Source organism: Aotus nancymaae, unplaced genomic scaffold (assembly GCF_030222135.1).
Source record: "Aotus nancymaae isolate 86718 unplaced genomic scaffold, 86718_ANA_hifiasm-v0.15.2.pri h1tg000021l, whole genome shotgun sequence".
NCBI lineage: Eukaryota > Metazoa > Chordata > Mammalia > Primates > Aotidae > Aotus > Aotus nancymaae.
Genome location: NW_026988433.1, coordinates 16,038,363 through 16,065,332, shown reverse-complemented (window position 1 = coordinate 16,065,332; position 26,970 = coordinate 16,038,363). Strand labels below are relative to the sequence as shown.

Below are 26,970 nucleotides of genomic sequence, written 5' to 3'. Positions count from 1 at the left end.
TCAAAGGGGATGGTTCACGGTCAAACGTGAGGTGGGGAGAGCGGTGCTGGCCCAGGTCTGCCCCTCGCCAGGCACATGGTCTTGAGTAAGTCACAGTACATCTCCAAGCCGTGGATTTCTCATCTATTTCTCATCTGTAAAATGGGGATCATAGGAATATCCAGTAGCATGATGGGGCTGACATGATCAAATGAGAGAAATCCACATAAGGTGCTGAGCAGACTGCCTGACACAGGGTGAGCTCTTAATTTTAAAATAATAACAGTAATAATGGCGGCGGCAGCAACAGTAATTGCTGCAGCAGTATTAATAGCAGTAATAATAATGTAATAGCAGCTAACCTATGTACACTCAAAATGTAAGGTACTGTTCTAAGAGCTTTACATTATTACACAGGGCTCACAACAATTCTATAAAGTAGGTAGTTATGCCCATTTTATTTTTTTTTATTTTTTGAGACAGAGTCTTGCTCTGTTGCCCAGGCTGGAGTGCAGTGGTGCCATCTCGGCTCACTGCAACCTCCACCTCCCGGGCTCAAGTGATTCCCATGCCTCAGCCTCCTGAGTAGCGGGGATTGCAGATGTGTGCCATCACACCAGGCTAATTTTTGTATTTTTAGTAAAAACGGGGTTTCGCCATGTTGGCCAGGCTGGTCTCAAACTCCTGACCTCAAGTGATCCACCTACCTCAGCCTCCCAAAGTGCAGAGATTACAGGTGTGAGCCACTGCACCATGCCTGTGCCCATTTTAAAGATGAGGAAACTGGGGCAGAGAGATGAAGCCACTTCTCATTGTTAAGAATGATGCCGGCTGGCTCAGGCAGTGGCATGGAGCCTGGCCCTCAGGGACTTTCCCTAAAAATGGCCAACGTCCCTTTTCAACAAGGAGAGCACAGGCCTTGAGTCCAGCCCTTAGGATGGGCTAACCTTTCCGTTTCATCAGTTTCATGCTCCGTCAATACTCGTGTCAGTTTTGTTTTCCTTCCTCCCCAGGTCCTCACTGGGCTGGATGAACCAGCTCCGCTGAAGGTATCCCAGTCCAGGCTGCAGCCATGGGAACAGGCTCTGCCACACCGTAGAGCCCAGGGCTAAGGCAGGTCACTGCCCTCGGCGGGAGCCGATTCTCAGTGGCCAGTGGTCCTGCCCCAGCGACCATCAGGGTAGGGGGCTGACCATGAGGGCTCCAGAGCCACACACTTTCCAGGTCTCCTAGGGTGGGGAGCTTGAGCCGTGGCAAAGATAGGGTTTCACTTTATTGCCCAGGCTGGTCCTGAACTCCTGGGCTCAAGTGATCCTTCCATCTTGGCCTCCCAAAGTGCTGAGATTACAGAACCTGCATTTTAACGCAATCCCCAGGGCATTCATGACAATGTCCCCCTGAAGTCCCAAAGGGCTCTTGTGACCTCAAGCTGTGCTAAGCACTGTACACTTATTCACCCTACATAATCACGAGTGGCAACAATGATGATCCCATTTTACAGACCAGAACACAAGGCCCAGAGAGGCAAAGAGACTAAGCCGCAGTCACACAGCTAGAGTTGGCACGGAACTCCAGCTCTGTCCCACCGCTGGCTTGAACCATCTCATGCGCTTCCTCACTCTCACCACTTCCTTCCGGTTGTGCATTTTTAACTTAAAGAGAAAGAGCGAGAGAGCTTGTCCTTCACCATCTGATCCTACCCAGCCCCCAGCCCGAGAGGCCCCATCTGGGACCCAGGAAGAGGGCAGGACAAGCGTCAGGCCGACAAGAAGGGAAGGACCCGACTCAAAACACCACCGAGGACTCTGCTGGGCTCTTCCTCAAGCCTCGTGGTCTGGGTTGGTTTCCGGCGGCTTTTGGGGCCCAGCTGAGTTGCAAAGTTCTCTCTAGGGGTATTGAGCTCAGAGCTGCCCAGCCCCTTCAACCACTGCAAGGCTAACGGACCTCCAAGGGGCGGGTGCAGCCAGGCCCAGGTTCTCAGGCTGGAGCTCCTGCCTCCTGCTGTCTACCCACCTGGGCTCCCCGCGCTGAGGGAGGCCACTCCGGTCTTTCCTCCGCAGGGCTGCCTGCCCAACGCCTCGCTGAGTTCCCCTTCCTGCGCTCACCGTTCAGCTTTGCTGTTTCCCACAGTGGGGAAACTGAGGCCCCACAGGAACTCTTGAAGGCAGAGACTGCGTGTCATTCAGCACATGCCTTCCCAGTATTGACGCTACTCAAAGTGTGGCTCCTGGGCCGGCAGCATCAGCATCACCTGGGAGCTTATTAGAGATGCGTCATCTCTCCCTACCCCAGACCTACTGAATCAGAGCCTGCATTAATATGGTGGTGTGATCATGGTGCACTGCAGCCTTCAACTCCCACGCTCAAGTGATCCTCCCTCCTCAGCCTCCTGAGCAGCTGGGACTACAGGTGTGCACCACCAGGCCCAGTTAATTTTTTTTTTTTTTGTAAAGACAGTCTCGCTATATTGCCCAGGTTGGTCCTGAACTCCTAGACTCAAGTGATCCTCCCACCTTGGCCTCCCAAAGTGCTGGGATTACAGAACCTGCATTTTAACGCAATTCACATGCACATGCTGGCCTCTTAATCCCTCAATGTTTCAAAGTACCTGGAATTGTCCAAATGCACCAGGCAATTCTCCTAACCACATTTTTGCACAGAAGATTCTGGCAAGAAAGGCCTGGTCCTTTTGCTCCTGGAAAATGCCTCCTCCAAAAGCTGGGTAACGTCACCAAGACCATTCCCCCAGGGAAAAGACCTTCTCATCCCTGTCCCTTCCCCTTGTCAGCCCCCAACTTCCCCTGACACCTGGCATTTCCTTCTTACAGGGAGCAACTCAGAGACAAGCATTTGAGCCCCTTCTAGGAGCCAGGCACTGTTCTGAGTGCCAGCTACAGAGGTAAATCAGACAGACACAATCCCTTATGGAGAATCCAGGAGAGCACAAAAAAGGTGGGAAATAGAGTATCTCATCTCAGGCAGTGACGAGTACTCTGCAGAGACATTCAGCAGAGAAAGGGGGATGGGGACCACAGAAGGCTGGTATGAGTTTAAATGAGGTGGTCAGGAAAGGCCACAGGGACAAAGGTGATATTTGAGCAGAGACCTGAAGGAGGGGAGGTTCTCAACACCCAGGGCACATGTCACAATGAGGGGAACAGAAAGAATGTTCATGTAACTCGGGCAAAAAGAATTGGGGGGATGAGTGTAGCAGGGGCCTGCAGGACACTGAGAGGCCTCAGTGGTGGCTCTGTCTCCCAATGGGTGAGACAGAACATCTTCAACAGAGAAGAGACATTCTCACAGGACCTTCCCACACAGGACTGTAAGCCTGGATGGTGGGTGGGCAGTGAAGACAGACACAGGGGGATCAGGGAGGGCGGTGTTGTGGTGGCCCAGGCCAGAGACCATGGTGGCTGGATGGGGGTGGGGTTGGAGGAGCAGAGGAAGAAGGGGAGAGAAGCAGCAGGTCCTGGGCTTGTTGGGAGGTAGAAATGGCAGTTTGCTGATGAACTGGAGGCAGGGCTAAGGAAGGGAGGAATCAAAGGTGACACCGTAGGGAACTGTAAGGCTGCCATTGACCGCAGAGGAATGGGGGACCTCTGGGAGGGATGAGGAGTTGCTTACTTTGGGTTTTTTTTTTTTGTTTTTTTTTTGAGATGGAGTCTTGCTCTGTCTCCAGGCTGAAGTGCCTGGCACGATCTTGGCAATCTCCGCCTCCTGGGTTCAAGCGATTCTCCTGCCTCAGCCTCCCGAGTAGCTGGGATTACAGGCATGCACCACCACGCCCAGCTAATTTTTGTATCTTTAGTAGAGACAAGGTTTCACCACGTTGGCCAGGCTGGTCTCGATCTCTTGACCTCGTAATCCACCTGCCTCAGCCTCCCAAAGTGCTGGGATTACAGGCATGCACCACCGCATCTGGCCTGCTTTGGGGCATGTTAAGCAGCATGCCATTTGGATATCAAGTAGATGGGCACTTGCTCTGTGAGTCAGGAGCTCAGGGGAGAGGTCCTGAGAGGACCTGGCCGGGCACAGTGGCTCACACCTCTAATCTCAGCACTTTGGGAGGCTGAGGTGAGTGGATTGCCTGAGCCCAGGAGTTCGAGATCACACTGGGCAACAGGGTAAGACCCTATCTCTACAAAAAATCCAAAAATTAGCCGGTCATGGTGGTACATGCCTGTAAGTTCCAGCTACTCAGGAGGCTGAGGGAGGACTGCTTGAGCCTGGGAGGTTAAGGCTGCAGTGAGCTGAGATCACACCACCGCACGTGAGCTTGGGCGACAGAGCAAGATCAAAAACTCATAAGTAGGAGCTAACATACAGGTGGTGTTTCAGGCCACATCTGTGCATTTTATTTCAAGGACAAAGAAAGCCCAAGTCATTGCTACAGCCAAGGCAACCCTCCGTGATCTGCCCCGACTCTCCGGTTCTCCTCTTGTGCTGGGCCCTCTGCCTACAGCTCCCTCCTTCTTCTCTTCACACACCGGCTCCTTCTCTCCTGGTCTTAGCCCAGATGTGGTATCCTCGGGGCGCCTTCTGTGACAACCTACCCCAAGGACCCTCCCCCTCCCTAGGGTTCCGGGGTGTCTGTCTACCCCATTTTCTTCCCTTAGTGTATTTCTTTTTTCTTTCTATCACCCAAGCTAGAGTGCAGTGGCGCAAAACTGGCTCACTGCAACCCCCACCTCCTGGGTTCAAGAGATTCCCTTACCTCAGCCTCCCGAGTAGCTGAGACTACAGGCACCTGCCACCACGCCTGGCTAATTTTTGTATTTTTAGTAGAGACGGGATTTCACCATATTGGCCAGGTTGGGTTGGAACTCGTGACCTCAAGTGATCTGCCCACCCTGGCCTCCCAAAGTGCTGGGATTACAGGCATGAGTCACTGTGCCCAGATAACCTTTAGTATTTCTCATGCTATAGCATGAACTGGCTGATGTGCTAGTGTTCTGTATGACTACCCCTCATGCACACAAGCATCACAACAGAAGCACCCCAGGAGGGGAAGGGAAACCTCTCCTTCTCAGCCCCACAGGATCCTCAGCTCTAAAACCCACCACACAAGGCCCTGGACACCCGCAGGCTTGTAAGCAAGGACCATGACAGTACCAACCATTGTGGGAAAAGAATCTCTATAAAAGTTTTATATGCGAGTACCCGCTAATAAAATAAGACTGTTTAGAAAGCTGCTTTTGGCCTTGGGAACGCCTCTGTACCTTTTCACACCAAACTATCTCCTTGGCGGCTCTCCTCCTCACGTCTGCCTTAACATTCTCACCTAAGCAGATGTGCGAGCCCAGCTGCCTCACTCTCGCTGTCTCTTCTGGGCAGCTTTACAGCTACCATAGCAGGTTTTCTTCTTTAAGTGAACGTGCATCATCCTAGCTAAGTCTTTTAAAGGGAAGACTCTCTGCCTTTTGGAATATATTAAATTCTGATGGTGAAACAGACAGCTAAGCTAGGCAGGGCCTCAGCAGCTTCTTTGTGAGTATAGTATTTCTAAAAAAAAAAATGATAATAAACTGTTGAGGTCAGGCACAGTGTCACATGCCTATAATCCTAGCAATTTGGGAGGTTGAGGTAGGAGGAATGCTTGAGCCAGGAGTTCGAGACCAGCCTGGGCAACATAGCAAGACTCACATCTCTACAAAAAAAATTTTGTTTTTTAAATTAGCTGGATGTGGCGGTGCACACCTGTGGTCCCAGCTACAGCTAAGGAGGCTGAGGCAGGAGGATGGCTTGAGCCCAGGAGTTGGAGGCTGCAGTAAACCATGATTGCACCACTGCACCCCAGTCTGAACAGAGCGAGACCTTGCCCCACCCTCTCAAAAAGCAGTCATACCATAGGCAAGTTAAAAGCAAAGCAAAGTGACTAGGTGAAAAGGGGATGTGTGAAGAGCAAATCATTGCAGCGGTTTGGTGCTAGAGCTCCAGAATCAGCCAGCTTTGCTTTCGAACTGAGGCCCTACTGTGTAATTTTAACTTCTTCAGCCTCCGTTGCTTAATCTGTAAAATGGGGATAATAACGTCAAACTCAGAGGGTTCCTGAGACTATGTGAGTGCCGAGCCCAGCACCTGGCACATGTGAGCACTCAGCTCATGGCAGCTGGGCTCCCATTTCTGCACACAGCCCTGTGCTTTTTTTTCTTTTTGAGATGGTCTTGCTTCATCACCTAGGCTGGAGTGCAGTGGCGAGACCACAGGTTACTGCAGCCTCAACCTCCCAGGCTTGAGCGATCCTCCCACCTCAGCCTCTCGAGTAGCTAGGACCACAGGTGCATGCCACCATGCCTGGCTAATTTTTAAGGTTTTTTTTTTGGAGAGACGGAGTCTCATTATGTTGCCCAGGCTGGTCCCAGACTCCTGGACTCAAGCAATTCTTCCACCTTGGCCTCACAAAGTGCTGAGATTACAGGTGTGAGCTACACACTGGGCCAACCCTGTGCTAACTTCAAAAATGGCAAAGCAGTGGTAAGAACACTGCTGAGGGGATGGGCGCAGTGGCTCAGGCCTGCAATCCCAGAAATTTGAGAGGCCAAAGTGGGCAAATCACCTGAAGTCAGGAATTCAACACCACCCTGGCCAACATGGTGAAACCCTGTCTCTAACTAAAAATACAAAAATTGGGCCAGGCGCGGTGGCTCATGCCTGTAATCCCAGCACTTTGGGAGGCCAAGGTGGGCGAATCACGAGGTCAGGAGATCGAGACTATCCTGGCTAACACGATGAAACCCTGTTTCTACTAAAAATTCAAAAAACCATCCAGGCGTGATGGCATGCACCTGTAATCCCAGCTACTTGGGAGGCTGAGGCAGGAGAATCGCTTGAACCTGGGAGCGGGGAGTTGCAGTGAGCCAAGATCGCACCACTATACTCCAGCCTGGGCGACAGAGCAAGACTGTCACAGAGAAAACAAAAAAGAACACTGTTGAGGGAAGAAAAACAGGACCTGGAGTTAGGAAGCTTTGCTGATGCCCCGCTGTCTGAGCTATCAGAACATAGGGCTGCATGCTGGCAGCCTTCGACACGGAGCACGGAGTCCTTTTCTCTTCCCTGTGTATGTCTGTGGCTGCATTTACCTCCGGAATAACTCCACATTCAACGGCTTGATGAATCTAAAAATATTTTTGTAACGTGGCTTTATCTAATCAAGCCTCCTAATGGCCTGACCACTATGTCCGAAGTATTCCATAGCGTCTATATCTGGCATTTATAAGCCTGCCAGCGTGCTATCAGGAAGTTAAAAATTGCTATTCAGAACATTCACCAGTTAAGGGGCCCAACAAGAGAAAGAAACAGTGCAGAAGCCATTTCTGCATTTCCTTCATTACCTAAAGTTTTGACCTTTTAACAGGTTTACCTGGAGGTCTCTTCCACTTGCAGGAAAATTTCTGAGGACTGGTAAAGGGCCACCTACACAGTAGGAAGCTAATGAGCATGTTAGAATTCCATAGATAATTCCTTTTTTTCCTATTCAGGCATTTTGCCAAGAGGCCACAGAACTCAGTGCTTCGTGGTCTGGATGAATTCAGGTCTTGAGGATCCTGAAGCATATTCAATTTTGGGGTAACCTCTTTTAAAAAGGGAATATAACAAAATAATTTTTTTTTTTTTTTTTTTTTTCTGAGACAGAATCTCGCTCTGTCGCCCAGGCTGGAGTGCAGTGGCACAATCTCGGCTCACTGCAACCTCCCCCTCCCAGGTTCAAGCAATTCTCCTGCTCAGCCTCCCGAGTAGCTGGGATTACAGGCACGTACCACCACACCCAACTAATTTTTGTATTTTTAGTAGAGACGGGGTTTCATAATGTTGGCCAGGCTGGTCTGGAATGCCTGACCTCAAGTGATCTTCCCACCTCAGGCTTCCAAAGCGCTGGGATTACAGGAGTGAGCCACCATGCCCAGCCAACAATATGAATGTTCTAAAAATCAGGAACTGGGCTCTGTAAAGAACCCATGCAAAAGTAAAGCCTTGAAGTGGGGCTTTCAAGGCCGTATGATGAACCCTCCCCTAGATGTCCTGAGATGACCTCTGGAAAGAGATGGGACCAGACCCAACACAGATAAGCAACGGTGACTTAAAAACAATATCAATTTTGGTCCATCAGTTGCCTCATGGGAGTTTGTAAAGCTATATTGAATTTGCCAAGCTGCACGTTTAGAAACTCAATTCTTTCAGCTTTTAAGTGCAACTGGCAACTTACAAATCTTATTCATCTGCATCTAAAGCCTGTGGGTTTTGAATGATTGTTTTTCAAAGTCCTTTTGCATACAAGGTCTTCACAAGCCTCCTGTGGGATCCTCATAAGCACGTGGGCCCTTTGCTTTCTAAGGAGGAGAGGGCAAAGGGAGTGGCACCCTCTCCCCCATCGCAGATTGCAGTGGGGTGCCAGGGGTCTTCACCAGGAACCCCAGTCAATGCCATGCTCATGTGGTGGAATGTCCCCAGAAAAAAAATGAATTTTGTCCATGTTCTGAAACCCCAGCACAGCCCCTGGGCTGTGGCCTGTCGGACAGCTTCCAAGACGTGCCAGGGATCTGAGGGGGCTGAAGACCAGGCCTGGGGTCACTTAGAAAACCCCTGGCAGAGTGGAGACAGCACTGGGGACCAGTTCCCAAGCCAGGGCTGCTCAGGCAAAGACAGGCAAGGAAAGCTCAGGGGAACCTTGAAGAGCTGCCCTATCTCCCTTCTGGAGGCCCTGGAGGGTGGATTAGGATAAGGCAAAGCAGTTCTGGGAGGCTGGGAGGAGGCCCTTCCTGTAGGCCTGTTTGCATAAGAAGCTGTGGTCTGTCACCTCCTTCCTGCAGGCTGGGCCAGGGTTGTCACTATGTGCAGCTGACACGAACCTTGAAACTGACTCTGAAGCTCTGAGACCAGGGCGGCGGTGATGGGAATTATAAACACACCCCTGCACTGAGGCAGGGAGACTGAGGTCCTCAGAGACCACTCACAAATCAAGGCAATGCCCCTGGCTTCCTACGGGAGGATCTTGGCACTGGGTTCAAATCCCAGCTCCTCCACTTATAAGCTGTGTGACCCAGGGCCAGATACATGGCCTCTCTCTCTAGCTTTACTTTCCCATCAGTAAAACGGGGAAAGTGAGTGTCCCTGCCTCTACCTCCTGTGGGGTTCTATAGGACTGAAGTCAGCCTGGGTGACATGGTAAGACCCCATCTCTACAAAAATACGAAAAATTAGCAAGGTGGTGCAACCTGTAGTCCCAGCTACTGAGGAGGCTGAGGCAGGGGGAGCACTTGAGCCTGGAAGGTCAAGGCTGCAGTGAGCCGAGATTGCACCACTGCACACCAGCCTGAGCAACAACGTGAGACCCTATCAAAAATTTTAAAAAAGACTGAAGAATACACTCCTGTTGTGTAGCACATAAAACAGCTTCAAATAATAAGAGCTTACATTTGTGAGCTATTTCTACATGCCAGGACTGCTGCTAAATTCTTTCACCTGGATTATGTAAACCTAACGAGGGAAGTACTATTAAAGGCAACAGGCCTCACTGTGCCATGCTTCCTGTGTGGTCAAGAACTTTGTTAGTCGTTATATTCACTCCTCATTTCTTTCATTCATTCATTTATTCATTCATCCCTTCAGTCATTCATTTAATTACTCCACAGCACCTACTGTGTTAGAGACCCTGGACTCAGCACTTGGGCCAAGGAAAAAGATGATCTGTTCCTACCCACCTAAGAAGCCAGTCTGCTGGGGTAAGGGGGGGGTCAGTTATAATTCTGTGCTGTGAATGTGGGGATGGGGCACCCCCAGGGGGAGGCTGTGGGGCTTCAGGGGGCAGGAGAGGTATCTTGGAGGATGTGGTCCACACTGAGACCTCAGTAAAGCAGAAGCAAGCATCTATACACCTTTGTGAGCCCCACATAAAGAGCAAGAAGATGACCTTGATGGCACTAGGGAGCCACTGAGGGCTGTTGAGCAGGGGCTGCTCACTGGGTCCTTTGAATGATCCTGCCACGCAGACACATTGAGGGCTTGTGCAAGGGCAGTCCTGGGGATGAGTGTACAGGCGAGGGGCAAATAGTTTGGGGTGGCAGGGCAGGACCAACAGCTCCCATTTCTAAGCTGAGCCTGGGCAGGTGAGGCCTGGAAGGTAGGAGTCTGGTGCCATCGGCACAAAGAGTCTGCAGGAGGAGGACGCTCTACCCACTCAACCCTGGAGGACCTACTGTGCGCTGTCCACAGTGCTGGGCAACTGCTGCACTTGTTAGAAACGCAGAGTCTCAGGCCCCACCCCTGAGACTGCAGAAGCAAAACCTGCATGGCAGCAAGATCCCCAGGTGATTCGAGCATACTCAAGTTGGAAAAAAATTGTTGTAAGGAACGCCATTTTAGTAGGTCCCCCCATAAGCCTATGATGGGGTGCCAGGCAATGCATCAGGGGCTCAGTGCCTAGAACCTAAAAGTGGGCGGGGCCTCCAATGGCAGCACATCCTTCTCCTCACACAGCATCTGGGCCCCCACCACACTCAGATTAGACCCTCAGGACGGGGTGGAATAATAGCAGCCCCATTTGCCAAATGCCTGTGAACCCAGCTTAGAGCTAAATTGCCCTGCTTATGTTTTTTTCTAGAGATAGGGGTCTCGCTCTGTTGCCCAGGTTGGTCTTGAACTCCTGGGCTCAAGCGATCTTCCAGCCTTGGCTTCCCAAAGTGCTGAGTTTATAGGCGTGAGTCACAGAGCCCGACCCACAGCTCATTTTTAATGCTCAAATCAAATCCCTGGTGACCACACTCACTTTCCAGATGAGGAGACTAGCTCAGAGAAACAAAGTGACCAGCCCGAAGTCACACAGCCAATGGCATGAAGGATTCTAACACAGTTGGACTCCGAAGGCTGGGATTTTGCCTCTGCATCTCTATGCATGTAGAGTATGAGCCTAAAGTTCACCACCCAAGGTTGGATGGATCTAACGCCAGATGCATAACAGTAAGTCCAAGGCAGTTTGTTACAGGGCTGGGGGTTCCACTTGCTGGGAAACTGTCTCGAGGACAAAGGGGCTCTGCCTTCCCACATCCTCCACTGCGAGCTCCACGGCAGCTGCATCTACCGGCATAGACGCCCGGTGCACAGCAGATGCACATGAACTTTTTAAGAGATAGAGTGTCTCTCTGTTGCCAAGGCTGGAGTGCAGTGGTGTACTCGTAGCTCACTGCAGCCTTGAACCCCCAGGTTCAAGTGATCCTCCTGCCTCAGCTTCCCAAGTAGCCAGGATTCCATGTGTGCACCACCACCCTGGCTAATTTTTAAATATTCTGTAGAGGAGGGGTCTTGCTACATTGCCCAGGCTGCTCATGAACCTCTAAAGAAATAAGCAAAGCATCCCCTTGACACTGTTTTCCAACATCCAGTATCCACATGTGCCACCTCCTCTTTACACCTCAGTGCCTGGCCGACTTATGTCACCCTACAAACTCCTCAGCCTTACGGCCCCAGGAGGATTCACCCTGCCCTGGTGAAACCACCCACCCTCCATCCCTGCCCTTGGAGGAAACTGAGACCAGGCCCCCGGCCCTTACAACTCTGGGGTAAACATTTGTATGTCTGGCCTTTGGCCATGACGATTGGCTCAGACTCAGGCACGTGACCCCATCAGAGCCAATGAGAAGACAGGTGATTCTTCCGCTGGGCTCAGGGTCTCTCTCCTCCACTGGGCTAGGTGGGCAAGATATGTAAAATTACAGGTATAAATTCTAATTGTCTTTAAGTCAGCCCTGGATGCAATCAAACTGAGACCAGAGGCCACAAGAACCATGAGATCGTCAGAATCTGAGCTCTGGAAATTGATTTAAGAATGCAACATAAGCCGGGCGCTGTGGCTCACGCCTGTAATCCCAGCGCTTTGAGAGGTCAAGGTGGGCGAATCACGAGGTCAAGAGATCAAGACCATCCTGGCCAACATGGTGAAACCCCTTCTCTACTAAAAATACAAAAAGAAATTAGCTGGGCGTGGTGGTGTGCACCATAGTCCCAGCTACTCGGGAGGCTGAGGCAGGAGAATCACTTGAACCCGAGAGACAGAAGTTGCAGTAAGCCAAGATTGTGCCACTGCACTCCAGCCTGGCGACAGAGCAAGACTCCATCTCAAAAAAAAAAAAAAAAAAAAACTGGATTAACAATACGCCTGTGTTTAGACACACAAGCGAAAATGGATATTTACATGTCAGTTTCCATAAAACCTAGGGGAAATTTAAGTCTGTTTACTAGGAGGGAAGTCTTCCTGGAGTATTAAAAGGTTTGTTTCAAAGTTCCAACAAACTGTAACCTTGAGACCCTGAATGCTTATTTAGGAAACTATACCTGTTAGAAGTTTACAGTAGAAATTTGTTCAACTTGAAGCTTCCTCATGAGCTCTGTGTGATGACCAACTCACTGACAATGATCTCTCACTGACTTAGTTGCAAGTAATTCCATCATCACTCACTTGTAATCCCAGCTACTCAGCCTTGATTTTCCTTAACAGAAATTTGAAGCAGCCACCCCCATCTTACCTGAGGCTGGAACTAACCCTGAAGAAGGGGAGTTGGGGGTCCTGATGACGGCCCGAGCCCCTATTTGGGGCTGCACCACAACTGATTCATCTTTGTGTTCCCGGCAGTTGGCAGGATCTTGGAATCTAACACAAGTCCTCCATGTGTGTCTGAGATTCCAAGCACATTCCATCTGAGGAAGTCAGAGTAGGGCAGGTGGTGGCTGAAGAGCCCTTCCTCACTTCCAAGCTAGCTGTAATTTATAATTGTGTGATCCTCTTAGAAACATGAGTGCTTCTTTCATCACCATTTGGGAACTTCTTGTCTTAGAAGAGACCAGAAGCATTAAAACAACTACAGTTTTGCTGCAGGAAACGGGGCAACCCAGGCGCTCTTTGAGAGCTACTCAGCATTCAAGGAAAGAAACAAAACGAGAAATCCGAGAGGGCAGGGACCCACCCAGCACCCAAACCCGCTGCCGATCTTACCGAATGGTAGGCTGATCTCCGCTCAGCTGCTTGAATCTCCGATGGAGCTGCTCGATCTGATCCGATGAGACTGAGAAGTGGGGGAAAGAGAGAAAAATGAGACAGAAAAACACATCGCTGACTGTGGGGAGAGGCTGCAGATACTCTTCTGCCCATCCCCACCAGCTGCTGCACCTCTTCTCCAAGCATCTCCCACCATGGCAAAAGCGAGCGCCGGGTGAAGCAGCAGAGGAAGGATTTCCCATTCTTCCCAGAAACACAGCTCTGCAGTGATCAGTTCCAACTGCCTTAGTAATGATAATACAACTATTACTAAAAGCTCCCGAGACAGGGCAGTCATGAACCAGGCCATTCTCCCAACCTCTGACCTTCCCTAGTCCACTAAAGAGAAACTTTTTTTTTTTTTTCTGAGGCAGGGTTTCACTTCTATCACCCAGGCTGGAGTAAACTGGCACAACCTTGGCATCTCAGCTCACTGAAGCCGCAGCCTCCACCTTCTGGGCTCCAGTGATCTTCCCACCTCGGCCTCCTGGGTGGCTGCAACTACAGGCATGCGTCACCATGCCTGGCTAATTTTTGTTTTTTTGTTTTTTGTTTTTTAAAGAGAGACAGGGTTTCACCATGTTGCCCACGCTGGTCTCAAACTCCTGGACTCAAGCGATCTGCCCGCCTCGGCCTCCCAAGGTGCTGATATTACAGGCATGAGCCGCCATGCCAGGCCTAGAGAAACTTGCATCTGCTTGTCTGACCCTTCCTCTTCCGCTCCAGAATATGGGTTTTTTCCTAGTTGAGAAAGGGGCTTTGTATAGCACAGACTCAGAGACACATGAGTAGGGAGAGGAAATAAGGGTTCAGGCTGGTGTTGGACGTGATCTGGGAGACATATAGTGAGAAATGTATGGAGAATCTGGTGGAGCAAAGAAATGGAAGGACTCTAATCTGGGTGACAGAGCAAGACCCTGTCTCTAAAAAATGCACAATATTAAACAATGATCTGCGTTTCTCACTTCATTATCAAAACAACTCAGTAAGTGAGTGAATGTTATCTCAGGTTTTTGTTGTTGTTGTTATTTTTTGAGACAGAGTCATACTCTGTCACCCAGGCTGGAATGCAGTGGAGCAATCTCAGCTCACTGCAACATCCGCTTCTACTAAGAATCACTAGGTTCCAGTGATTCTTGCACCTCAGCCTCCTGAGTAGCTGGGATTACAGGCACGTGCCACCATGCCCAGCTCATTTTTGTATGTTTAGTAGAGACGGGGTTTCGCCATGTTGGCCAGACTGGTCTCAAACTCCCGACCCTCGAGTAATCCACCCGCCTTGGCCTCCCAAAGTGCTGGGATTACAGGCCTGAGCCACTGTACCCAGCTATTATCTCAGTTTTGTAATTTGAAAACTGCAGCTCAGGGAGCATTTAAGATCCATAACACACAGAGGCAGAGCTGGGACTGAACTCTAAGTCCGTCCGACCCCAAAGCCAGACTTCATTACGAAGTATGTCTGCCCACCCAGAGTACCTTGGCGCTCAAGGCCTTTAGGTTTGGTTCCTAGGGACTATATACAGTTCACGAAAACCTTTCCAAAACACTGGCTGGACTGGGGAGCTGTGACCTCGATCCTCCCAGCATTCCCTACCCCTAAGCACTGTTTTCCTCCTGTTACAGAGGCAACTAATTTCTGGGGCCAACTGGTCACCTCACTTTCTGCTCATTGTTTTTTGCCCTCAGACTTCTCAAAAATCTACAGCTCAGAATTCTCAAGCATCTCCAGCAGCTCATTAAGGCTGCCAACCTAGACTCAGGGCTCCCCACTTACTGTGGGCATGGCTCCAATGATGAGCTCATCTCTTCCTCCCAGCACTCGGGGAGGGGCTGTATCCCCTTGTTACAGATGTAGCCACCAACAGTCAGAACGGTTAGGTGGATCATCAAAGTGCAATTTCTACCTTTCTACAGGAAAATATGGCCATTTATATCATAGATATGTCAGTAAGGACACTGGCATACTTCATCGCCTAGCAATTCCACTCCCGGGTATATACATAAAAAATGCATACTTCTGTTCACCCAAGCATGCATACAAAGATGTCATGGTGGTGCCGCTGAAATCGCCCTAAACTGGAAACTACCCACATGCCCAACAATGGCAGAGTAGAATGCTAATGTGTAGTATCAAGCAACGTAAGAGCACACAGCAACGAAAATGAACAATATACTCACAGACAAAAGCAGCCAGACAGAGGCTGGGTGCGGTGGCTTATGCCTGTAATTCCAGCACTTTGGGAGGCCAAGGCAAGGCGGGTGGATCACGAAGTCAAGAAATGTAGACCAGCCTGGCTGACATAGTGAAACCCCGTCTCTACTAAAAATACAAAAATTAGCCGAGCATGGTAGCGGACACTGATAGTCCTAGCTACTCGGGAGGCCGAGGCAGGAGAATCACTTGGAACCCGGGAGGTGGAGGTTGCAGTGAGCTGAGATTGCACCACTGCACTCCAGCCTGGAGACAGAGTGAGACTCCATCTCAAAACAAAAAAAAACAAAACAAAAGCAGCCAGACAGGAACGCATACATACTTTATGATTCTATTTGCATAAAGTTCAAAAACAGGCAAAACTCAACTACGATGTTAGAGGTCAAGATAGTGGCCGTCTTAAGGGAGGTGCTGTGGATGACGTGAACACTGTAAATGACGTTTGGAGGATGAGATGAGGAGGAGTAACTTGAATGGAGAGCAAACGGGAGGTCTGGGTACTAGGAATGTTCCATTTCTAGATCTGAGCACAGTTTACACAGTTGTGTTCTTGGAAACCCCAAACTGCATGCTCATGAGTCACGCACTGTTCTGGATGTGCACTATGTCACGATTAAAAGTTTACTATAAACAAAAAATGTGTTATTCCTCCCTGACTAAAGGAAGTCTGGGAAGAACAAAGAAAAATAAAAATGTTTAAATAATTGTAATTTCACTTGGCAGGAATGTATCCTAAAAATAATAGACGCAACAGGTACAAAAATGTGAATATATAAATGTGTTCAACTTAGCATTCTTTAAATAGCTTAAAATTTGACTGACCCTAAGTGACCATCAAAAGCAGACTGGGGCTAGGCACAGTGGCTCATGCCTATAATCCCAGCACTTTGGGAGGCTGAGGCGGGCAGATCACTTGAGGTCAGGAGTTCGAGACCTGGCCAACATGGTGAAACCCCATCTCTACTAAAAATACAAAGATGAGCCATGGGTGGTGGTAGGCGACTGTAGTCCCAGCTACTCAGGAGGCTGAAGCAGGAGAATCACTTGAGCCTGGGAGGTGGAGGTTGCAGTGAGCTGAGATCACACCACTGCACTCCAGTCTAGGAAACAGAGCAAGATTTTGTCTCCAAAAAAAAAAACAGATTAGTCAAACACTTTTTGATATATCTAGCCAATTTTTTTTAAGTATACTGCCTTTAGTGCGCAAAAGAGAAAAAGAATTTATTTTTATTTATTTTTTTTTTTATTTTATTTTTTTTTTCTGAGATGGAGTTTTGCTCTTGTTACCCAGGCTGGAGTGCAATGGTGCGATCTCGGCTCACCGCAACCTCTGCCTCCTGGGTTCAGGCAATTCTTCTGCCTCAGCCTCCTGAGTAGCTGGGATTACAGGCATGTACCACCATGCCCAGCTAATTTTTTTTGTATTTTTAGTAGAGATGGGGTTTCACCATGTTGACCAGGACAGTCTCGATCTCTTGACCTCGTGATCCACCTGCCTCGGCCTCCCAAAGTGCTGGGATTACAGGCATGAGCCACCGTTCCTGGCCCGAAAAAGAATTTTTATGTATATTGCCTTTAATAGTGACAGTTGTATATTTGCATAGAAATAAATTCCACATATAATGTCTAAAAACAGCTTGCTACCAAGAGAGCACAACGCTATCTTGTGGAAAAGACATAAAAATATACAAATGTATTTAAGTAATTTAAATATCCTAGAGTTCTTTACCCTGAAATAATAATAATTATTTCTCATCTCGATACTGGGATTAAAGATTGTCTTCCTTTTGATTCATTTACATTTTCCAATTTTTCTCTAATATACAATGTATATGTATTAGTCATGTAAGAAAGCTTTTCAGCCTACAACATGATCCCATCTGGATGGCGGAGAGATCTCATAAATATCGTTATTGAGTCATTCTCTGGCTGAGTACTGTGTCCCAGGCACACGTCATCTTCTTTAGTACCTTCCATGACCCTGTGAGGGACATACAATTCCTGTTTTAAAGAAGAACAAACTGAGGCTCAGAAGGAATGTAAGTTACTCAAGGTCACTGACCTTCAGGAGTTTGAGACCAGCCTGGCCAACATGGTCACTGACCTTGAGAGGGGCAGGCTCACAATTTGAACTGTATGCCCAGAAAACGTATGGTTCAGGCTGTGCACAGTGGCTCCCGCCTGTAACCCCAGCACTTTGGGAGGCTGAGGTAGGTGGATCACCTGAGGTCAGGAGTTCAAGACCAGCCTGGCCAACATGGTGAAACCCCATCTCTACTAAAAATACAAAAATTAGCCGGGCATGGTGGTGCATGCCTGTAATCCCAGCTACTTGGGAGGCTGAGGAAGGAGAATCACTTAAACCTAGGAGGTGGAAGCTGCAGTGAGCTGAGATCGCACCACTGCACTCCAGCCTGGACAACAGAGGGAGACTCCATCTCAAAAAAAAGAAAAAAGAAAATGTGTAGAAAAAAATCATTCGGTTTTGTGTTTTGTTTTCTTGTTTTATTTGTCTGTCTCCCTTTGTTTGATCACTTAACCCCCAAAATAAACTGATCTGATGATAAATAATAATTAGAAATTACAGCTAAACATGTGCACCTAAACCACTATTAAAGATGAGTTATGGCTGGACATGGTGGCTCACATCTGTAATCCCAGCACTTTGGGAGGCCAAGGTGGGCAGATCACTTGTGGTCAGGAGTTTGAGACCAGCCTGGCCAACACAGTGAAACCCCATCTCTACTAAAAATACGAAAAAAATTTAGCCAGGTGTAGTGGCACACACCTGTAATCCCAGCTACTCAGGAGGCTGAGGCAGGAGAATCCTTGAACCTGGGAGGTGGAGGTTGCAGTGAGCCAAGATCATGCTACTGCACTCCAGCCTGGGTAACAGAGCAAGACTCCATCTCAAAAAAAAAAAAAAAAAAAAAGACGAGTTACCTTGAAACATCCTGGTGACTGAAAGAGGCCACTGCAGAGGCCACACACTGGATGATTCCACTTGCATGAAATACTCAGGTGGACAAATCCACAGGAACAGAAAGTACACCAGTGGATGCCTGAGGCCAGGGAGGGGAGGGGCTGGAGAGGGAGAACAGGGAGGCGCTGCTAATGGGCACTGGAGTTTCTTTTGAAGAGAGATAAAAATGTTCTAAGATCAGATTGTTTTGATGGTTGCATAACCCTGTGATTATACTAAAACTATGGGGTTCAATTTAAATGGGGTGAATCTCATGGTGTATGAATTATATCTCAATAAAGCCATTTAAAAAATAAATTACATGCATAAATCGTAACAACAAAGGCAGACATTAACTGAGCATTTACCATGTCCTGGCCTCTGTGTTCAACTCTTGTATAAGCCTGGGCTGATGCCACCCTCTCACCAGTTCTGTTACGTAGGTATGATTCTACACTCATTCTAGAGATGAGAACTCTGAGATGTGCCCAAGGTCCCACAGATAGGAAGAGGTACATAAATCATCCTAGTCCAAGTTTATCTTATGAAGAGTTTCCAGCTAACTGCATCCAAAGTGCATGCAAGGCTGTGTACAGTGGCTCACGCCTGTAATCCAGCACTTTGGGAGGCTGAGGTAGGCAGATCTCTTGAGACCAGGAGTTTGAGACCAGCCTGGTCAACATGGTAAAGCCCTGTCTCAACTAAAAATGCAAAAATTAGCCAGGCCTGGTGGTGTGCACCTGCAATCCCAGCTACTCGGGAGGCTGAGTCAGGAGAATCACTTGAGCCCGGGAGGCGGAGGTTGCAGTGGGCCAAGATCAAGCCACTGCACTCCAGCTTGGGCGATGGAGTAACACTCTGTCTCAAAAAAAAAAAAAAAAAAAGTGCACACAGACACATGCTAACACACACACACATACCCTCTGTCCTGCTTGATTAAAAGCAAAGGATTAGGAAGACAAGCTCCCATCTCTGGAACACTCATTTTGACACCCAAATCCCTGGAGCCAAGGGCTCAGCTCATAGCTCAGGCAAGACTCCTCTTCCTCTGGCACAGTAACTGGAAGAAAGGATGATTTCTGAAGCCTCAGGAACTGACTTTCAGAACACTCCAAGCCCTGGCAGGTGGAGCTGGTGTAAGCTGTCATGCCTGGTGAGCTGCTTCCTCCTAACCACCCCGACTGTGGGCCCCCAAAAGAACCCCTCGCATAAGCACCTGATGCACGTCTGCCTGCATCACACCACCAAAGTCCACGGAAGGACCTGTCTTTCCCTCGAGAGCTCCTGGGCTGGAAGCTTTTCCAGTTTCCTGGCTCCTCATCTCTAAGCCCTTCTCCAGGGCCCCGAGGTCACAGTTGCCATGGGGATGATGGGCAGAGATGGGCTTTGGTTCCTGGCAGCTGGACCTTATTATTTCTGGTTTTAGATTTCAACCTGAGGGAAATTCACACCAGTTCATGGGGCTGGTGGGAGTTTCACTGGCCCAATCTTCTGGGGGTGGAGGTGAACTGTCACTTTGTATCAAAAAAACTTCAACATGAAAGAGCACACCTGCCTGTCCGAGTGGCCCTAAGCCCTTGAAAGGTGGTGAGCCCAGATGGAGAGGTGCTGAAGTGGAAACCACTCACCAGCTGGCCAAGCCTAAGTACAAAAAAGAATGTAAACGACTGCAGTAACTTTTGATATTGATTATATGGTACAATGATAATATTTTAAATATAATGGGCTAAATAAAATATACTATTAAAATTCATCTCACCATTAATTTCTTTACTTCTCTTAATATGTCCATGAGAAAATTTAGAATTACATTACATAATATAATGTAATTACATCATAGCTACTAGAAAATGTATCATGATTACAACTCGCATTATTGTTTGTGTTAGCGCTGGTATATACCCTTTAACCAGAACTTGATTCCCAGGAACAAATCCTGAGAAATTAAGACAGGCGTATAAAGATGAACAGATGAGAGCAATCATGGTTGCCTGTTTAGAACAATAAGAAATTGGGGGGCTGGGCACAGCGGCTCACACCTGTAATCTCAGCAATTTGGGAGGCCAAGGCAGGTGATCACATGAGGTCAGGAGTTCTAGACCAGCCTGGCCAACATGGTGAAACCTCATCTCTACTAAAAATACAAAAATTAGCTGGGTGTGGTGGTGCACGCCTGTAATCCCAGCTACTCGGGAGGCTGAGGCAGGAAAATCACTTGAACCAGGGAGACAGAGATTGTAGTGAGCCAAGATCACGCCACTGTACTCCAGCCTAAGCAACAAGAGCAAAAACTCCATCTCAAAAAAAGAAAAGGAAGAAACTGGGAGAAATGGGCCAGGTTTGGTGGCTCATGGCTGTAAATCCAGCACTCTGGGAAGCTGAGGTGCGAGGATCGCTTGAGCCCAAGAATTCAAGACCAGCCTGAGCAACACAGGGAGATCCCATCTATACAAAAAAAAAAAAAAAAAAAAAATTCAAAAAATTAGCTGGGCCTGGTGGTGTACACCTGTGGTCCCAGCTACCAGTGAGGCTGAGGTAGGAGGATCACTTAAACCTGGGAAGTTGAGGTTGCCGTGGGCTAAGATTGCACTCTACTCTGAGCAGCACAGCGAGAGGCTCTCAAAACAAAAAGAAATTGGGGAACATGCTGAGCCGCAGAACACGAGACAGATCCTGAAGTCGGAATACTACACAGCCTTTACAAATGTTTTTAAGATACTGTGGGACATCGGAAAATGTCATTGTTGCATGGAAAATCCAACAGACTAAGATCTCATTTACACGCGCAAGTTCATAACGATGTACACATATGCACAAGAAAAAACAGGAGAGTATACAACAAAATAATAGTCATCAACTGTTTTCAGAAGGTAGAGTTAGAGAACATTTCTCTCCTCTCCTCCCTTTGACCCTAAGTTTGGTTATCTGTCCTTTAACTTCTCTGCAATTAACGGAGATTACTTGTATAATTGTATTTGGGTTAAACATTTTTTAACCATGATGACTATAGTGATAAACAAAAGAAATCATAGATGCTGATGCGGCTGTAGAGAAACTGAAACTCTTATACATTACTAGCAGGGATGTAAAATGGTACAACCACCATGGAAAACAGGTTGGTAGTTCCTCAATTAATTAAACCTAGAATTATCATGTGATCCAGCAATTCAGCAATTCCACTCCACGCCAAAACAATTTTTTTTTTTTTGAGATAGAGTCTCACTCTGTTGCCCAGGCTGCAGTGCAGTGGCACGATCTCAGCTCACTGCAATCTCCGCCTCCCAGGTTCAAGTGATTGTCTTGCCTCTGGCTCCTGAATAGCTGTGATTACAGGCACATGCCACCACTTTTGGCTAATTTTTGTATTTTTAGTAGAGATGAGCTTTCACCATGTTGGCCATTCTGGCCTCGAATTCCTGCCCTCAGCTGATCCACCTGCCTTGGCCTCCCAGAGTGCTGGGATTACAGGCGTGAGCCACCATGCCTGGCCAACAATTCCATTTACACCCAAGATAAAAGAAAATGTACGTACACACCAGAAACCTGTAACCAATGTTCAAAGCAGCACTCTTCATAAGTGCCAAGAGGTGGAAACAATCCAAACGTCCATCAACAAATGAATGAGTGAACAAAATGTGGCGCATCCAGATGATGGAATATTACTCAACAAAAAAAGAAATGAAGCATTGGTAAATGCTATGGCATGAATAAACCTTGAAATAATTACAGGAAGAAGCCAGACATACAGGGCCACATGTGTGTATGTGTATGATCCCATTTATATGAAGTGCCCAGGACAGGTAAATCCAGTGAGACAAAGTAGACTGATGGTTGCAGGGGCTTGTGGGTGCTGGGGGAATGAGAAGTGACTGGCCATGGGTATTTTTGGGGGGTGATAAATTGTTCTAGAATTAGGTAGTGGTGGCCAAGCACAGTGGCTCACACCTGTAATCCCAGCACTTTGGGAGGCTGTGGCGGGTGGATCATCTGAAGTCAGGAGTTTGAGACTAGCTAGGCCAACAGGAGACTCCGTCTTTACTGAAAATACAGAAATTAAGCAAATGTGTTGGCACGCACCTGTAGTCCCAGCTACTGGGGAGGCTGAGGCAGGAGAATTGTTTGGACCCGGGAGGCAGAGGTTGCAGTGAGCTGAGATAGCACCACTGAACTCCAGCCTGGGTGACAGGGCAAGACTCCATCTCAAAACAAAACAATAAAAAAGGAATTAGACAGTGGTGATGGTGATGTTTGTATAACTCTATGAATATACTAAAAGCCACTGAATTGTACACTTTTAAATGGTGAATGTTATGAGCTGTGAATTAGGTGTCAACATAAAAACTATTTAACCTTGGGCATGATGGGGCAATTGAAGCCAATTCCTTCCTCAGATGCTGTCAAGGTGGGGTTGAGGATCTCAGTGTCTCCAGGGCCAGAAAGACATTAAATAAGAGAAGGGGCCCGTGCAGGCAGGAACTGGAACCCCCACCCTGTCCAAGGGGCTGCCACCATTCCCTCTAGCCAGTTGCTGCCACGGGCGGCCAGATCTTCCCCTTTCATTAAGAGGAGGCAGAAATCCGCTGGGTTAAAAAATATTGGCAGCCAGGCACAGTGGCTCACGCCTGTAATCCCAGCACTTTGGGAGGCCAAGGCAGGCAGATCATGAGGTCAGGAGTTTGAGACCAGCCTGGCCAACATGGGGAAACCCCGTCTCTACTAAAAATACAAAAATTAGCTGGGTGTGGTGGCGGACGCCTCTAATCCCAAGCTACTAGGAGGAAATCCCGGAATACAAAGGTGAGCTAGGCCAGACGGAAGGGTGAGCTCCTGACTGCACTGCCGGGGGAGGCTGCTGTGGGTCTCTGCTCAGCATCCCACTCAGCTGTTGCCCTGAGTTCCCGAGGCTGCTTCCTCCTCCGCAATACCGAGATGACAACAGCACCACCTCCCTTGTGAGGTTGTTCACGCCATGAAAAACCACCACAAGCTATTCACAATCGCCCAAAGGCGGCAACCACCCAACATCTACCAACTGGTGAGTACATAAACAAAACGGGTGTATCCAGATGATGAGACGTTACAAAACAGTACAAAGGGAGGCAGCCCTGTCACACTCCACGAAGGGGAAATGTAGATGTACAAGGCCCACCTACTGCAAGATAACATTTACATGAAATGCCCCAGACAGGCAGATCCACACAGGCAAAACAAAGATTAGGGTCACCAGGGCTGGGGGAGGAGAAAATGGGGCGTGATGGCTAATGGGTATGAGGTTTTTTAGGGGGCAATGAAAATGCCCTAGAAATAGATGTGATGTTTTAATATCATTGTGAATGTACTTAATGCCACAGAATTGTACACTTTATTTTAATTTTTTAAAATAGAGATGGGGTTTCACCATGTTGGTCAGGCTGGTCTCAAACTCCTGACCGCAAGTGATCTGCTCACCTTGACCTCCCAAAGTGCTGGGAATACAGGCTTGAGTCACCACACCTGGCCTGAACTGCACACTTTAAAATGGTTACAATGGAACTTTTTTTGAGACAGGGTCTTGCTCTGTCACCCAGGCTGAATGGAGTACAGTGGCACAATCACAGCTCACAGCAGCCTCAAACTCCTGGACTCAAGTGATCCTCCTGCCTCAGCCTCCTGAGTAGCTGGGACTACAGGTGCACACCACAGCACCCAGCTAATTTATTTTTTATTTTCTTTTGTAGAGACAAGGTCTTGCTATGTTGCCCAGGCTGATCTCGAACTCCTGGCCTCAAGTGGTCCTTCCACTTCAGCCTCCCAAAGTGCTGAGATTACAGGTGTGAGCCATAGCGCCCAACCTAAAATGGTAAATTTTATGTTACATGAATATTGCCTCAATTTTTAAAAATATCATGCACACCCTTAGCACAGGATCTGGTGGGAGACACAGGAGTCGCTGGAGTGGCCAGGACCGTTATCGTCCCCTAAGTAATCCTGTGATACTATTGTGGCTGTTCAGCTGGATCCAGGCTCAGCAGGGATGCATCGACTTGCCTGCTTCCTGTGGCTACCACCAAAACAATAACTAACCCTGGGCCTTGGGAGGGAGACAGGGAGGGACAGCCTCCTTAGCTTTGCAGGGACCACTCCACGCAGGACTGCCCTCTCATGCCTGGCACACGCAGGGTGCTTCACATTGCTGGATGCCAGCTCCTCCCCTTCACCTGCCTTTTCCTTGGATGCCACGTGCTGAACGCGTACACGTCATAGACCACTCCTAGCTGCTGGGATGTTAAAATTAACCAAAGATGCATTTGGGTGCACTTGGCCTTGAGAAGGAAGCTCTCAAACCCAATTCTATCCTTCAGAGGAGTAGCAGCAGCTCGAAGATTAATTGCTGGCATTTATGACGCACCTTAATACCCTTTTCACGCCAACTTCCACCCACTTTGTAAGTGCCGAAGCCAAGGAATTCCTGGTAAGAACTATCGCAGGCCAATGTCAGCAGCGCTCATTTCAACCTCGGAAATCAAGGGTCTTGTTAGGATCTCTGTGGGGTTTTCCTCCCCTGAATGAATCCTCGGATTCTCAGGATTAAAGGGGAAGTTGGGACAGAGTGAATTGACTTTAGGATCTACGTTCTCTCATGAGCAATAAGGCAACTGAGAAAGCTGTCAGAGTGGGTGCTCATGACTTTAAAAATCACAGTCTGTTTTGCTCATCTATGTTCTCTTCCTACAGCTATGCTCTGTTCTTTACCATGTGCCTTATAGCGGTAATAATAACCACCATGTGTTTTAGCTGGGCGTGGCAGTGCACGTCTGTCATGCCAGCTACTTGGGAGGCTGAGGCAGGAGAATCACTTGAACCTGGGAGGTGGAGGTTGCAGTGAGCCGAGATCATGCCACTGCACTCCAGCCTGAGTGACAGAGAGAGACTCTGTCTCAATAAATAATAATAACCACCACCACCACATGTTAACATTTACCTAGAGGCTAGGATTCAGTCCTCTCTCAGAGGTACCTGAATTATCTTATTCAGGTACTTCCCTCTTGGGGTAGTAATCACACCCATTTTACAGATAAAGAAACTGAGTCTCAGAGGGGCTAAGTCACTCCCTGAAGGTCACACAGCTAGGAGCAGCAGAACAGGGATTTAGACCAAGGTCCATGACTTTAGATTCTGTTTGCATAGCCATTTGCTAGGCTGTATGCCCAACCGAGAAGTGAGGGAACCATAAATACATATCATTTATGTAATTAGAGGGAGAAAAATGTCTCCATTTTAATAAAAAGATGAAAAAGGGGGAAAAAAGCAACAGTGAATCAGGAGAGATTTTGAGAGTGGGCAAGTGGGCGTCTTTCAGAGCATCTAAGAAACAGGTTTTCACAGCCTTCCAGAACTATCTTCAGTTCCAGATTTATCCTGAGGCCAAATCAAGCAGAGACAGGCTTAACTAAAGTACAAGGCTGGCCAGGCGTGGTGGCTCATGCCTGTAATCCCGGCACTTCGGGAGACTGAGGCGGTTGGATCACTGGAGGCCAGGAGTTCAAGACCAGCCTGGCCAACATGGCAAAAACCTGTCCGTACTAAAAATACAAAAATTAGCTGGGCGTGGTGGTGCATGCCTGTAATCCCAGCTACCTGGGAGGCCAAGGCAGGAGAATCACTTGAACCTGGGAGGCGGAGGTCGCAGTGAGCCAAGACTGCACCACTGCATTCCAGCCTGGGTGACAGAGAAAGACTGTCTCAAAAAGAAAAAAAAAGTACACAGCTTACTTCAGTAGGATACTTAGATTAAGAATTCCAGGTGCTGCTACTCAGAGCTAATACAGACTCTGCCTTCCATTACAAACACTGGATAAAGCAAGAAACAAATGTAATCCCCAGCTAAATGGAAGAAAAGGGCAATACCCAAGTGCCAGGGACGAGGAGGAGACCTGGAACCAGTAGGGTTAGTGACAGATGCTGCTGAGATGGCCTAGGTGTGTTAGAGTGGTTTCGAGCTCCAACAGCTAAGGGTAGTGACTTCAACTCCACAGAAAAGGCCTTGGGTCTGCATGAACTGGAACTGAGCCGCCTCTAAAAAGCTGAAACACAAAAGGCCGCTCCTGCACATCAGGTGGGCCAGAAAAAAACGTTCCCCACTGGTCCAGAGAATAATGAGAAAGCCATATCTGCTGGGAGATGGCAGGGGAAAGGAGAAAGAGCAGGCTTCTGCAAACTCCAAGCCTGAGCCACACACTGGTGAAAAATCCAAGCCTCTGTGGGGCAGGAAACCCGAACTGAGGAGTTAATGGGAAAAATGTTTCCAGAGTGGTAAAAACCCTGAGATATCTAGCACAAGAAATGCAAATGCACTGTGTAAGGTTCTTCATAAAACTCAGGGCACACAGGAGTCCTGTGGGGCAGTGGGAGGAAGGGCCGAGGGGAGTCGGGAAAAAGCCCAAAGATGAGCTCATAATCAAAAACCAAACCATACAAGCAAATGAACCACCATATGGGAGAATCTGAAGACAAAACTAACAAAAAGAATAGCACCCCAAGAGGGTAAAACAGAAGAGATTATATAGTAAGCTTTAAATTGTTACAAACAATGGAAGAACAGTACCCTATGCAAAAGAGGTGAATTTGAAAACTAGCACTTATAAACATTTTTTTTTACAAGTCATTGGAATTTTTTTGAAATTTAATAGGTTAAGGCAGCAAAGTTGTAATAGCCGAAGAGAGAATTAGTGAACCAGAAGACAGATCTAAGGAAATGACCCAGCATATGGCACAGAGAAATATAAAGAAAATATGAAAGAAAGATTA

At 48.2% G+C, this 26,970-nt stretch overlaps 1 protein-coding gene across 1 annotated transcript in view; it reads right to left on the bottom strand.

Annotated features, from left to right (window-relative positions):
• TESC (tescalcin) overlaps window positions 1-26,970 on the bottom strand; it is a 58,252-nt gene that overhangs the window by 21,836 nt on the left and 9,446 nt on the right. Inside the window, exon 2 of the mRNA XM_012468995.3 lies at window positions 12,968-13,037. Within this exon, the coding sequence (XP_012324418.1) occupies window positions 12,968-13,037 (70 nt within the window). The remainder of the gene's footprint in view (window positions 1-12,967; window positions 13,038-26,970) is intronic.